At 38.5% G+C, this 16117-nt stretch overlaps 1 protein-coding gene across 1 annotated transcript; it reads left to right on the top strand.

The window, feature by feature from the left end:
* The first annotated feature begins 5302 nt into the window (after window positions 1-5302).
* Window positions 5303-7481, top strand: skida1 (SKI/DACH domain containing 1). The gene has a single exon (XM_087788096.1). It carries the CDS (start codon window positions 5335-5337, stop codon window positions 7474-7476), a length of 2142 nt encoding a protein of 713 aa, XP_087644222.1. The 5' UTR covers window positions 5303-5334; the 3' UTR covers window positions 7477-7481.
* Window positions 7482-16117: the final 8636 nt, after the last annotated feature.

The raw sequence follows: 16117 nt of genomic DNA, 5'->3' as shown, positions 1-16117 counted from the left end.
ACTTGCACTTGATTAAGTCAAAGTCAGTCTACATCTTGTGTAATTCTCCTTAAATTATTGGAGCTTGTTCCGATGTGTAAGATTGAAGCAACAAGAGTCCACATCTGACATTAGTGACTGCGGAGAAGAGAGTGCTCTTAAGGCTTTCACGCAATTTAAAATATTCTCAAAGTCTGATTTCTTTTCAATATGCCTCACGATTACGCGTGGTTCACAACAAACTTTTTACATAAAATTACGTTTTTTTGTTTTTTTTTAATGCGTGGGCGGTGGGTTCACTATGTGCAGAATGTGGCCAACAGAAGAAAAAAACCCTCCAATGTACATAAACAGACAAGTATATACAAGAACCTTGTAAAAAATACCCCGAAAAAAATAAACTCAATTAATTACAAGATTTGATAGAACAACGCTTTTTATTTATAGGGACATTTGCAAAAACAAGATCAAACATACTAAAACTCAGATTAAATCTTGAACTATTCCTACAAAATACTTTTTAAATACCTTTGTAGTATTTTGATAATTTTACCTCATATAAAAATCTCTACCTTAAAATGTTTTTTGAAGGACAGACTCAACAACACACACACACACACACACACACACCTACACACATACACACACACACACACACACATCACTAATATCAGTTTATATACATTATTTACAATAAATATATATATATATATATATATATATATACACACACATATACAGTATACATAGATCTGAAAATGAGATTGCCCAAACATTTACTATCTAAGCTATTCCAGCTAAACTTTTCTGCTTGTACAATGTAATGACATAATCTAGTGTAAAAAATGTTTAAATCAAAATGATAAAATGCTAAAAAATCTGCAAAATATTGGTGTGACTTTCCAGGAATCAAATCTTGGTTCTCACTACGTATACACCGCGTACTAAATGAAGACAATCTGTGTGTTTGAATGTTTCAGCAGAAACATCGAGCGGTCTTGGTGGAATGTTTTCACAGACTGACCTCATAAGCTTGAACAAATGACGAGTGACAGCCCAGTTTCATACATATATATTTTGACCAGGTTTATTTTTTAAAACAGATGCTGTGTGCTTGCTTTCATTTAAGTTTATTAACAAGTGTCAGACATCTCTGGATTTGAGTGGTCCACTTCCATGTGAATACTGTTCACATTAATATAAATCATATAATTTGATTTAAAGTTTTATCATGTCTATTTTGATTTTTTACATTAACGAGTATTTACTTAATGAATAACCCATTTTTTTCTCTAATGATTTATTGTAGCTTAGCACTTCTAGTTTTTCTGTCTTTAAGGTTAGGATTACTCTAGATTCATATATATTTTTAATTGTTTTACCTTTGATTAGAACAGTTTACCGTCTATCAAATAATCATAGTATTTTTTTGTATATCTATACTCGGCATAATGAGATGCTATAGGGTAAAACTAACTGTTTGTAGTGACGTGATTGTATTTTATGTTCACACTATTTGATGTTATCACGTTTTTTTTTGTATTGTTTGTATTCATGTATTTTAGTACAAAATAATACCAACATATTTGTTTTTTCTAATGAACTTTCGTGGTTGCTGTTTTCTGTCTTGATTTAAGGTGTTAAGTAGTTGATATTTACACTTTTAACTTTACTTTTATGTACTTAATGTCAACTTGCATAAATGAAAACATGGCCGTGAACGTTTATTCGTCAAAAAGTCATGAAATCCATAGTGAACCGTTGTACAATACAATCCTGGTGCTCAAGCTGTCAAAGACATTTTTGTGTATCTATCACACTCGGACCACATGAGCGCATGGTCTTCCCTCTGGTCGAAGAGTAGCACAGGGGCCCGGGGTTGGGGGGCGGGGGGGACACAGCCCCAACACAGGGGGGTGAAAGGTGAAGAGAGTCCTCCCCCCACCACTGTCCGACACACTTCAAGCTCAGATTGCATGTAAAATCACATTCTCCCGGGGTGATGGGGGTGGAGAGGTATTCATTGTTTTGGCATGGGCCAGTGGGTGTGTTTGTCATTAAATATTGTATCTTGTGCTCGTACGAGTGCCGTCTTCTTCACCGAGAGCCTCGGAACACTTGAACATGAAGCTGCAGAGAGCAACATGTTGGACGTGCGGTTAGAGTGACTCCACTTCGACACAAGAAGCTATTCGGGAAGGTGCATGACGAGTGTGTACGTATGGTTTTCACAGTGGAAGAGAAAGAGAGGGATGAACTGAACCTCACTCTTTACCGATCACAAAAAGTTTTATCACATTATAAATTAAAGCAACTGTAATTCACATTCAAAAGTTTTTTTTTTATTTGTTGTGTGTATATTGTGGTTTTTCTAACATGTGTGTGTTATATGTTGTATTAGTATGAAGTATTAAATATTGTTTTTTTTACGTTATATGATTTTATATTGTGATGTTTATATGTGTAAATGTGAGACATTTCAAACATAATATATTGGGTAATATTTTTTAAATAAACACGTTTGAAATTGACCATTTTGCAAGATTGTTGTTTTTCCATAAGATATATTTAATTCAGAAGATTGTTTTGTCACTTTTAACCGGTGTTACAACCAAAAAGGAGTCCGTCATCGTGGTCCCCGAGCTGTTCGTATACTCGTCCCCACGCATGGGTCTCGCTCGGCGGACTCACTCCTCCGCTGGACCGGTCAACATCCAGGCGAGCAAGGAGGAGCCATGTGGCATCTGGTGCATCACAAATCTGCATCACAAAAGAGTCCCCTGCTCCTGAAGAGGGAAATACCACCTCGTGCTCACCTCATAATTTCATTCATTAATTATTGTTGTTTTTTTGTAATCGTATTTTGAGATTTCCTTTCAGTCTGTGTTTTAATCTGATTATTTCAAATAATCTGCAGGACATCTGTCTAATGCTGTGACTTCGTGAGGAACTGAATTAAATATTGGGGTTATTTTAAAATATATTTTATATATAATATTGTCATTTTAAGTACTATTAAAATTATGCTTTTATTTGAAGCTTGGTAGCGTTGTATTTACAGATGAATAAAGATACAACACGTAGTCCGTCTCCCGCTTAATCTAACTCGTCATATTGTACCACGTTGTCTTTTAATGTGGATTTAAACTGATTTTTTTTTCGCACGCTCTTCCTTAGTTACCCGGATGTCAACCCCTCGTTAAACCGAAAATGGTTCATAACTAAAAATATTACCACAATCTCAGGTACATTCTCACTTAAATGAAAACACGTCAATGGTTTATTTATTTATTTATTTGTGTGACGTATTGGTCTGATTATAGAGTTGTACTATAAAATGAAACACTGCTTTTACTTTAACTATACCTCTACTGGAACACAGATGACTTCAAGGATTTAGAAGAAAAAAACCCATCGTGATTCTTGTAAACGTATGAGGAGTAAGCATGTCCAGTCCTGACTGTGGCCTCATCCCGCAAGAGAAACTGGCCACAAGGGAGTCACGTGTTCCAGAGATAACGAGGACGTTATTTAACGCAGGGATATTTGAACACCGTGGCTAAGGGTCGAGGAACAATGGCCCCCAAATAAAGACTTAATTTAAACAATTAGTCTTCAAAAGATTTAGTCATGTGGTGGTGGTCGCTTCAGCCCACGTTTCATCTGCTGCGTGCGTGCGTGAAATGGTGTTTGTGCGTGTGTGTGTGTGTGTGTGTGTGTGATGAAGACTGTGACTCTACATTAACGTGTGGGTTCCGTGAAATTATGTGTGTGTGTGTGTGTGTCAGTGTGTATGAAAACGTAGGTGTCCTTGTTGTTGTGTCAATGCAATGGTTATTATCAAGTCGTTATTGATCTGTGTCATTGTGGTGGTTTGTCTGTTGTTCATGTGTAATAACGTGTATTTTAAATGTAGTGTGCTATCGTGGAAGTGTAGTGTGTCAATATGTTTTTACTATAAACTGCATCTGTATTGGTTGCGTGTGTTTCCATTATAATGTGTGTCACTATAAGTAGTATTTTTGTGTGTTCACTCGTCCAGAAATAGGCGAGTTTACTTTACAAGGAGTTTAGGATTATTGTTGGCTTAGTTCTCTAAGAACCGGAAACTGTAACACTGCAAGCATTTAACTTGTTTTTAAGGTCATTTTGCCGGATTGTATTTATTTATAATTTAATTAATTTAATACATAAAATGATCGTAATAGTTTTATGACTCAGCGTACAAAACCATTAAGCTCCACGGAATTCAGGTTTTATATTTAATGCCTTATATTTTGAATAAATTAAAACTTTCGTGATGAAAACCCGAGCGAAGTGTGACAAAACATTTTCTGTTTTCATCAATCTTATCTCTAATGACTACAATATAAATTGTTAGCTGTATTATTTTTACAGAATCGTCATAGTGAAAATATATTTTCACATTTTCCGTGGAATATGTTATAAAAAAGACGCTTTTCGGTCCAATGTAGTATTAAACAATTGGAGACGTATTTTTAAAAAAATTCTATAATTTATCTCAATTTATATAAAATCGTTTTCAAATGTTCCAACGTGTTCAATAAGTTATATTGCGATAATAGGAACGCACGCTCCACGCAGCCCTGAGGGAAGAAAACCTCCACTGAACGTGCAGGGCTGGTCGCAGGAAAAGCAGCTCTGCGTGTGTAAAACGTCTTTGTTTAAACTGCGCTCACGGAAACCACAGTCTCGTAAAAAAAAAAAATACTTTCGAGGAAAAAAAAAAATACAACATATATGGCGTGTATATGTGTTTGCAGACTCCTGGAGTTATAGTCGAGAAATACGTCATGACAGCATTATTTAACATCGTGAACTATTGTGGTCAGATGCTGGTGGAAAAAAAAAATGGGGAGGGAGGAGGATGAGGGGGTGTAGGGGGGGTGATTTTATTTCATCACCTGTCAGTCTCGACCAATCAGAGACGAGTCTCGGAGCATTAATTGATGAAGGTGTCTCCAGACTTGTGCGCCTCCCTCCCTGTCGTTTTTATTTGTGGCTCTACCCGCAGCTGCATTTTTAGCTCTTATTCTGCGAGTGTGTGTCGGTGTGTGTGTGTGTGTGTGTGTCACCCACCCCTCCACACTCCCTCTCTCCCCCCCTCCCTCACCCTCCTCTCGCTCACTCTCTCTCTACTCGCTATTTTATCCCTCTGGCTGGAGCAGTGGTGGAGCACACCTACCCCTGGTCCTGCTGCCGTCCACAGAGGGGAGTGGAGGCCACGGGGGCAGGTAACCAAGTCTGGACCATGAGCGTGGATCTGATGCACGGAGTGGACGCCGGTCGGCTCGAGCCTTTAAAAACCCCTCGCGTGTCAAAGTTTACAATTGGATGACGCAGCATGTGGATGACCTGGAGGTGTGCGCGGGATGCCCTGGTCCTGAATCCATATTTCACAGACTTGGACTGCATGGATTGACGCGTGGAATCATGGGAGATCTGGAGTGCGGCTTCGAGGAGATGCAGGGAGTCCGCCTGGGATACTTGCTGATCCAGGGCAAGCAAATGTTCGCTCTGTCTCAGGTCTTCACGGAGCTGCTGAAGAACATCCCTCGCACCACCGTGCACAAGCGCATGGACCACCTGAAGGTGAAGAAGCACCACTGCGACCTGGAGGAGCTGCGCAAGCTCAAGGCCATCAACTCGATCGCCTTCCACGCAGCCAAGTGCACGCTCATCTCGCGCGAGGACGTGGACGCGCTGTGCTTCTCCTGCAGGACCGAGCGGGTCCTGAGGGCCAACAAAAGGAAGGCGAAGCCGGCGTGCCAGGACGAGGAGGAGGAGGAGGAGGATGGCGACGACGACGACGGGTCCACGGGGTTCCTCCGCGCTCCGGACGCGTGGAAGAAGGAGAAAGTTTGGTTCAGTTTCCACGGCGTCCCGGAGACTCTGTCGCTCCACAGCAGGAGGACTCCCTCCAAACTACCTCACTTTTACCACAAACCCCACGCGCGAGACCACCGCTCGTTGACCAAATCCGACCACAGACACTTTAAAAACTATGAAACGGCAAAAATTCCACGGGATTACTTGACGCTGGGACCCACGCACGCGGCGTTCGTGAGCCGCCACCACCAGCCGCTGCTGCTGCAGACCGCCATGAGCCGGAGGAAGAGGAGGCGCGAGGGGGGCCACCACCACCACCACCACCATGTCCCCCCGGTCCTGCTCCTGCAGCAGCCCAAGACCCCCGGCGCCGCCGCCGCGCACCCGGCCGGGTACCCCGCTTTCCACTTCGCCCCCGAACTCTACATCGACGCCCGGGGTCAGCAGCCGGAGAGCTGCTACAGCAGCGACTCCGAGTCCAGCGTGTCCTACTCGGACCGGGCCTACCCGGACTCGGACTTCGGGTCGGGGTTCTCCACCAGCAGCAGCGCATCCGGGACCTCTGACGAGGAGGACGAGTCCGACAGCACGGACGTCAGCTCCGAGGAGGAGGAGGAGGAGGAGGAGGAGGAGGACACCTCCTCTCACTCCGACTCCAGCTCGGTTTCGAGTCGCGTCTCTGTGCAGAGTATTCGGTTCCGGCGGGCCCGGGTCGGCTCTCTGACCAGAACCCAGCACACACGTAAAGCACCTTTGCTCCTGCAGCCCACCTTTCATTACAACAACAACAACAACCACCGCCCAGAAGAAGAGACGCCCGAGCCCTCGCCCCCGAGAATCCGGTCTGAGGGGTACGGTTTTGAGGGGCCCCTGACAGACGCGTTTCACTGTCACTATGGCGCCGAGAAGAGCGTATTTGGAGCCGAGCTACACCCGGGCCAGTGTGACCCGGACACAGACGCCAGAGGTTTCGACAAAAGTCTAAATCTGCCATTGAAAAAAATTAAAATCGAGGCTGAGGATCCGATCCTGAACGCACCACCACCCACACACCCGGACACCGTGAACGCACCACCATTCAACCAGCACCATGTCAAAGTGAAAGTGGAGGAGAGCTGCGATGAATATGAATACAGTCCCATCACCCATCAGTGTAAAGCAGATAAGACAGAGGGTCCCGGCGGTGTCACCCCACAACAACAAGGGGAGGGGGTTCAAGCCAGAGAGTGGAATCCTGGTGTGGCCCCCGCTTCTCCTCAGGACTGCAAGGACGATTGTGAGAAGGGGAACAAAAATGGCAAAGCTTCGGGGAGAAAATCCAGACTCCCGAAAACAAAACACAACGTGCAACGGGTCAGCAAGACGACGGTCCCCCCGTGCGAGGAGGGGTCTGCCGAGGAAGCACCGAGCAGACGTAAACGCAGCAGCTCTGTAGCAGTGAACGGGAAAATGCCTTTTAGTCTGATGACGATTTTCCCGTCGCCGCCGTCGCTGGTTGTCGGCAGTGACGGGGATTTGTGTCCAGCTTACTCCCTGAACTCGCTGAGGGCCCCCGGGACCCCCCCTCCGTCTCACCCTGTGTGGAGCTGGCAGCCAGGCGGACACATCAACCCTCCCCCACTCGTGCATAGAACCAGGAAATACTGAGTTTTTTTTCCAAGCAAAACAACAACAAAAAACAACCGCGTGTAGAGCCTGAGCCTGAGTCACCACGAGGCTCCTATTCTGGCTTCATTTATTGTGATTTTGGATTTATTTTTAATTTTTTTTAAAAGACTGGCGTAAACGCAACACTGACTGTTGAGCAACACTCGTGGATTCATCGTGAACACTTCTCGACCGAGCAATATGTGACACATATTGTGTTATACGAGCATATTTTCAAACACGGGGCCCCTTTAGAGAAACTACGATGGCTTGTTCAATATTTACGAATCATGACTGAGCACGTTTCGTGATATAACAAATACAAAATGCAGTAAAATAAAATACCTAAATATATAGTAGAGGAGTTAAATTCCATTACTACGTATTATTAGATTATTGGCACTATTGTAAATAACAATGTGGTTTATAAATTGAATGAAAATAATTGAACACCAGTCAGTGCCAGGTATACCTCAAACTATACCTTAATCTTATTTTTAAAACATCCCTTTAGAGCCACAAAGCCCGATATTACACAATATATTTTTTAAATAAAAAATAAAAATACACAGCAAAGTAAAAATGTAAATTGGCAAAAGACAAGGAAGTTACGTTATTGCTTTACAAAATCCCAAATTTTATATTTTATATGGTTTTATTTTATATATATTTAACTGTATACACGTGTGTTTATAAACAGTAATGCATTATATCAGTTGGAAGATAAAAATAAATTCTATTCTAATTCTAATCTAAATTTAAAAAAATTAATGGGGGATTTTTATCATCTTAAAACAATTAAAATGCAACAGTAAATGTTCAAATCTACACCGAATTTAAATTTAAATTCATTATTATTAGGAAAACAAATAATTATAAATGATACACACTGTTCTGTCACAAGTATATCATTCTTAAGTATATTAATAATGCCAATAATTTCACACCAACTTCCTTCATGTGCTTATAAATGATTCATAAATAGTGAACAACATGTGACCCTGCTAAACCTTTAAGTGACCCCTATTACAGAGATCTGCTTTTCAACAACGTGCAGTGTTGTGTATGCTAACAGTGTTTGCTGGTCGGAGAGAGGTTTTTTTTTTAACAAATCATAGCATTCCAAAGGGTTGGTTTTTAACCAGACTGGGAGCAAGTCTGACTTTTTAAAAATCAGGGTTTTACCCAATTTGTGCCACTTCTGTATCTACGTCACTGAACACAGTGACTTGGAGTCAGAGGTTTACTAGCATTATGTATCACAGTTAAGCCTTTGTAGATTTGACAGGGATATATTTCTAACGGTTCTTTCGAAGACAGTGGTGTTGTGTGTATGTGTGTGTTAGGAGGGGGGGCTATAAAAGTGTTGGTAATCTGATTTTTTTTTGTTTTAGGTTTCCAATGACAACATAGCACAGGCCTTATGTACAGACAATCAAAACAAAAACATTGTGTTACATGCAGGGCTTTTTTTTTCCAAACACAAATCCTCGGAACAAGAGCCAGGAGTGTGTCACGAAAATTACCTCGATTTATTGAGATGTCACATTGAAATTAACAAAGTATTTACTCACAGTTCTAATCGAACTGGGTTCCTTCTATGTGATTGTGTGATGACAGTGAGAGTCGCACTTGTGTGTGAGTCTTAACGTGATCTGTTTTGACACGTATTCTGATGTTACAAAGAAAACCACTTGAATACTTTGTAAATAATTTCAATTTTCATGTGCCACCCTAACCGTGTCCAGTGTATACCAACTGCTGCCAGTTAAGTTCTTAACACAATATTTCTCAAATCCTGCTTCAGACACAATTTCTTATCCTATTTGTATTTAATCTGGCCTCCTTTCTCTCAGGGATGCTAACAGATACAATCATTTTGTCAATACTTTCCGCCAAACAATGAATGTAGTGACCTATGAGAGCGACTGGTTCTCTTTATAGCACCATAAAGAGATTATTCAAAGAAAGAACCTCGATTTTTTTTTTAAGTTTTCTAATATTCCACTCCTGATACAAAGGAGGCAGCTTGCTTTGGTTAAGGACATTTTTTTAAAATGGATGTTACTCGGTCGTCTTCTTATTCGGAAGCTTTCCCGGGAATTCAAAGAGGACACAATACTTCGCTCTTCGCTGATGGGATGTATTGACATCCTAGTCGCCAGAAAAGGGAAGTCTGGGAATCACTGAAACTATCATGGAATTAACTGAATGTATTGACCTGCTTTTTATCAGCGTCTGACTGCCATTCATGGAGTGGCTAACATGCAAATGTTTGTGTAAATGAAGAGAGGATGCTTTAACCACAGTTCTCAAAAAACCCAAAGTCCTCTGGTGCTTTCATTCTGATTTTTAAATGTTGATATTAATTACCATTTTCTAAAGGTGACATAAACGGATATTTTCCTGTTGTATGGGAGTCCAGGGAGGGAATGCAAGGTTCACGGAGGAGCAGGAGAGGGGGGGGGATGCTGTGTTGCAAGAGCTTTCAACCTTTAATCCGCATGTCAAAAGCATAGGCTGCACGGAATAGGAGGAAGAGGAATAGCCTGTGCCCCAAAGCTGGTTGCACCCTCCCCTTTAAACCCCCCCCCCCCCCCCCCCCACACACCGGTCTATTCTCACGCAGCACTCACAATGAGGACGGAGGTGGTGGTCGAGGGTCTCCTTCCAGCACAGCTCTCTGTTTCTTCCTCTGTTTTCATACTTGAGTACACCGTTGTTTTTATTTGGAAGTCACTGGTTGTTTATATGAATATTTATTATTGTGCTTTTTTTTTCTTTTTTTTTGGTGCATTTTTACTTTATTTTCCTCTCGTTGTAAATAGTTTCACCTGAATATATATGTGGGACAACTGCACTCAAAATGGAAACTTGAACTGTGGATTTTATGAAGCACTTTTTTTTCCTGTTTTTTTTTTATAGGGTCATTAAACGCGACTGGGTTGAATTGTAAGACGGTTGCATTGTTTATTCGTCTTGTTTTTTAAACGGAGCAATACAATACAAAACAGAGTGTTAGCATCACTCACTTAAATGACCAAAAAACGAATCAAATCTTCTCATAACTGTACAATAATCGAATAAAAAATATGAATGTAGGTTAACGACAATTGTTTTTGTCAATAGCATAAAGCATCCATGTGCACTGAAATGGTCAGTAATGGAGAGAAAAAAAATCAATGCTAAAAGAATATTAAAATAACTTAAAGGCTTATTTTTGAAGCTTGAACAAATAAAAAATTATTCAATAAATTAAGAACAGCGTATAGATTTATATTTATAACCAACAATTACGGTGTTTACATAAGGAGTTAAACCAAATATGTGTCAAAAAAGTATTGTTGTTTTTAACCAGTCCATAAGTGATTTTATTATATATTTTAAATTTCCCTGTTTTGTCCAAATGACGTGTTTTGAAGTATTTGTATGTGCGAGCCTTTAATTTAAGGAACACAATGAGTAAAACAATTAAATATACACTTTTCATATACACTTAAATATATAGAGAATATACTTTTAATAAATGCATTGTATACCGTTTAAGTCAGTGAGGTAATGACGCTCCCCAACCGCACACACACTCACACACACACACACATATACACACACTCACACAAACACACAAAAAATACACACACACGATGCATTAATATAGGACATAAACAGTTACATTTTGACAGCAAACACGAAATTAATAAGATTTCAACAACTATGTTTGCTCCTGAGTAACTCACAGTGATAAAAATAATTATTAACTTCTATTGTAATGCGATGGTCTGCGTTAACCAGACCCTCCCATCACCCCACGTTATCTGTTCGACCAACTGATTAATGGACCTCCGTGGGTCAAGCCAGAGCCTCGGGCGACTGTTGCTGCAGCAGCCGCCGGTGCCTGGAGGTCCAAACGGGGGGAAACTCACGTCGGTGCCGGAGGGTTACATTCCAGCGAGGATCGGAACCCAATAGACTTTAGGAGTGATCTATATATGCACCCTACGTTATTGACAAACAAAAAAGCGTTACAAACAGATCTTCTGTATTTACTAAACGTTGGAATATTCCTCAGTCTTAGAATGAAAAATAATAAGACCACAATTATTTAAAAAAGTAAATGTTATAAAGTTATTTATATCTAATCAATGAATAATAATAATAAATACAACAACTGGTACAATATTGTTAACATATCTCGCTTTGTTATTCAAATCCTGTTGTGTTATCAGTTTTATCTTGACCTTTAACATATATACTTTATTGAATATTGTTTTGATTGTTTAAGCGCTTTGTAAGGTAAGGTAAGGTAAGGTAAAACTTTATTGACCCTGGTCTGGAAAAGCGCTATACAAATAAAAATTACTTAAATTACTTACTTACTTACTATCATTGATAATTTTAACCCTCGAATTTTCACTTCATTAGAAATAATATAATATAATAATAGTATAATATAAAAATAACTAAATTAGGAAACAAGTTTATTAAAAAAAAAAGGTTTTTAATCATAAAAAAAAACAAAATCGCATCGGGTTTTAGAGGGAAACGGTAAAAAAGTAAATGATAACGATGACAACAAAACGAAAGATATACACAAAAGCACACAATGTAGAACAATACAACTTGTTCAAAGTTAGTTTAAACAACAAATATAAATAAATTATGTTTCATTTGGTTCATCAGTTTTGTCTCCTTAGTTTTTTTTCTTTCACGGATCAATATATCCTCTCGCGTTTTCCTCTCAATTTAGACATTTGAAAAAGACAAGTACGATCTTTAAAAACCTCCTGGATCCTGATGCACTGAAGCCCGCGTTTCTCTTCACAAAGCCGGCGTCCGGAAGAGAGTGAGCGCGGCGGTGCGAAGCAGCTCCACCCAGAGAAGAACAACAATAGTTTCAGAGTATTTTTAGATATCAATTGTGGTAGTAGCGTAACAATGTGTGTCGTGAAAATACTTGTCAAATTAAGTCAATAAATTAGGATTTTATTTCAACGGAAGTGAGTTTAAATTATGTAAACTGTTTCAAGATACTTATTTTAAAATGTTTATTAACTTAGGTATAAAAACAGGAACGGTCAGGAGGAACTACAATGGAATTCAACCGGTAAAATGAACAAAGCTATAACAGGAAGTGACATGGTAATACAAACAAGTTGGTTGATGAGTTAGCAGGATAACAAATGAGAAGAACGAGGTTTAAAATTCAGATTAAACGGCGGTTGAACAATTGTTTCTGCAGGGTCAGGAGCTGTCCTGGGGGAACTTTGTCTGCAGAGGAAGGGGAAGAGGAATACCAGGACTGTGGCTTCTGCGCCGTCATGGAGCTCAACTCCATTCGTAAAGGCTTTTGAAAGGACAGAGGAGGACCAGATGTAGTCTGGAGTCCAGTATTTACACTCATGAGTGATCAACAGGACATGCAAGCAGTCATCATGTCTCCATCAACGTGATTATAAAACAGTGTCTGGCCTTAAGATACTGACGTTTGTTTACTAACCATATGGTCTGGTGAGTAAATAAATTAGAGGCTATAATAAATCACCTGATATGATGTTGAATTAACAAATGCGTCTCTTGGTAACTTCATTTTGAGTCAACTGTTGATTCCATAACAGCCAAAATAAACCAAGAACAAACATTTATTTTTCTCTTTGTGTTATTTTAATGATTCATGTCATTATTATACATTTTACTCTTTTGGGACAAGAGACAGTGAAACACTAACACACAACAACAGACCATTTATCGAAACGAAACTTTATTTTAAATATGTTTACATGTATTATATTGTATATTAAATATTTAAGATTTGATGAAGTGCTACTTTACTTTTCTACGTTTCTATTTTCTGACAATAATGGTTGTTTTTCGTCGCTCATTAAAACGAGTCACGGCCGACAACCCGATATGAGGACACTCTAGTTTGGTAAATGACGGGTCACTTGAGAGCATTACATACTAAAGGAGGATTTGAACACAGCCACAAGCACTGCCGACCTTTGACCCTTCATACCAGGGACTTAGAACCGGGGAGCCAGGCCGGTCGCTAAAAGCCGCCCAACACAACAGGAATCCGAAGCTCAATTATTTGCCGAGTAAGAAAACAAGCGTGTCATTGTTGATCGGAATTTGAAGATTATATCATTGAAAATAAAAAAAAGTAAGGAAGGAGGCAGATGAAGTCTGTGAATCAGTGTCAGACCAGAAGTGTCCACACACGCCGCAGTTTGTCGATCATTGATGCAGTCGCCGCCATCATCACCGCGTCCTCAGATCTTCTCACCTTCAACCCACCACTGCAGCTCAGACCATATGTCAAACGTCAGCGCGATGTAACACACAGTCTAGTACCTCCGGGGCACGTTCGCAGGAGACGTGATGCGTCAAACGCAGACTTCTTGAGCAGATGAGCTTCATTCTTCTTCCAGGAAAAAAAAAGTTCTTGAAATCGACTGCGAAATATAATAGGTTGACTTTTTTTTTTTTTTTTTTGACAAAGGTCGTCTGAGCTGGGCCCAGATAAGGTTTCAGCAAACACTTCTTCATTTTGAGTGTTTAAGGACAAAGAGCAACACTGCAGATTCAAGCCTAGTGCTTGAGAAACTTGAAGCTTTTTTGATGGTTTAAAATCCGTTTAATGAAAGAAAAGAAAAGTATTTTTCTGGTCTTTTTACACCAAACTTTCCACAATTTAATACTTTAATGAATTTCTAAGTTTGTCAACTTAAAAATTCATTTTCCAAAAATAAAGAAACTGTAAAGTGTGGAAAACCTGTAACAATTAAGTCAACGGTTAGCAACACAACAATAAAAAACAATTCTCACAGTTAAAACAGTTTTTATTATATGTGTATTCAACAAAAAAAAGAAGTTTTAACTTATTCTACTAAAACTCATACCTTATTTTCTTTATCAAACCAAAAATGTGAAATTAGGGTTTAATACGCTTTGATGTAGCAATTTGGTATTTTGATTATAAATTAAAATACTAATCATAAACCAAACAATTTCTTAACAATTGTTCAATAAAACATTCTCTGATCTCCATGATCCATTTTAGCCTATTAAGATTTATAGCTTTACAACTTTTATATTAAAAAAAAAGAACATTTTATGTTAATATTAGTAACACAAATGTATTCTGAATTATTACTTACCATGTATATGTGCTGTTCAATGTCACTGGTAGATTTCAAAGCAGCTTCTTCAACTGTCAGGTTCTGCATATTTATTTCCACTTTGCTGCTTCAATGTTGACATTTCTTTCCACTAAAGCACTTAAGTTTGTGACAAACTGCTTCCCTAGTTTGACACATCAAATCTCAAAGTGCGTTTAAACAGGAAATCATTTATTTGACTGATTAGTATTATTGGATGTGTTTTATGTCACCTCCAACATTTATTTTAAGTGATATTTATTTTACACTAATGGTTTATATTAAGACACAAAACAATCACTTAAAGTTTCCTGCTAACAAACATCAAGCTAACGTTAGCATTAGCATGTTCATAAAAGATATAACTATCGTTTATAGATTTATAGAGAACATTGTTTATATGTTAATCTTACACAAGAAAATTCTGTTTTTGCCATGCAAACTACAAATATATTTTGTATTAATTTCACTTTGTCAGTGCCTCCTGATGAGATTAAAAAATAAATAATGGATACATTTTCTACTGTGAAACAAGACATTTTCAGTCTTTATATACACGAATAAATCCAAAAAGAAACAACGCTTGATGAACACAGACATTTATTCAATCTAGAATTGTGAGTTTTTGTCTTAACTTAAGCACCTATTTTACAACAAAAAAAATCTAACAATTGAAACAACAAAATCAACTTTGACACAGTTCACAATTCTCTAATAGACATTAAAAAATATCTACATAACAATGTTGTTGTTTTTTTACCTTCTAAACATCTATATATATTTAATAGAAGAAAGCCATTTGTTTAAAAACAAAGAATAAAAAAACGAGTAAACACGAAAACGCATGTTTATTGCGAAATATTCGTAAAATTTTACTTCTAATTATTATATTTTTAAGTGTTTATTTTCATTTTATTACAATAACTTCGTTAAATAAACGAACTTGTGAAATACGAAATAAACATATTTCCACACATATATTTTTTATTCTTATCTTTATTTTCATTAGAGTTTACCATTTTCGCGGGTTTCGTTCCACAAAAGTACGTACAATAATAACGTATTCCTTACTATCTCTTGATTTATTGTTTTTTAAAATCGAATATTTATTTAATGTATAAGGTATGTTATTTACTTGGATAAAAGCGTGAAACGATTTATAAAGAACGTCAGATATTTCTTGATTTATTTTTTCTTACCTCGATCTACGATAATAAATGTGGACTTTAAACTGTCATTCTCTTGTTTTAATGACTTTCTTTTTTCTAAAACGTATTTTGATGTTTGTAAAAAACTTGGCGACTCCATGTTCTGGTTTTTCTTTTTTACTCCATGAAAAATCAAGATTTCATATTTAATTTCAATTACAAGCTTCTTTATTCACATTGATGGATTGAATTAAGTATTTAAAGATTGTTGGAAAGAAATAACGATAACGAAGTAAAACGCGCCGGTTTTTAACAGAATAAATAATCCACAACTCG

This window comes from Callionymus lyra, chromosome 4 (assembly GCF_982586985.1).
Source record: "Callionymus lyra chromosome 4, fCalLyr1.hap1.1, whole genome shotgun sequence".
Taxonomy (NCBI): Eukaryota; Metazoa; Chordata; class Actinopteri; order Syngnathiformes; family Callionymidae; genus Callionymus; species Callionymus lyra.
Note: the sequence above shows the minus strand (reverse complement) of the source record. Positions and strands in the feature narration are given on the sequence as shown.

Coding starts and splice junctions, on each gene's coding strand:
- skida1 (XM_087788096.1), top strand. CDS start 5,335: ATGACGCAGCATGTGGATGACCTGGAGGTGTGCGCGGGATGCCCTGGT.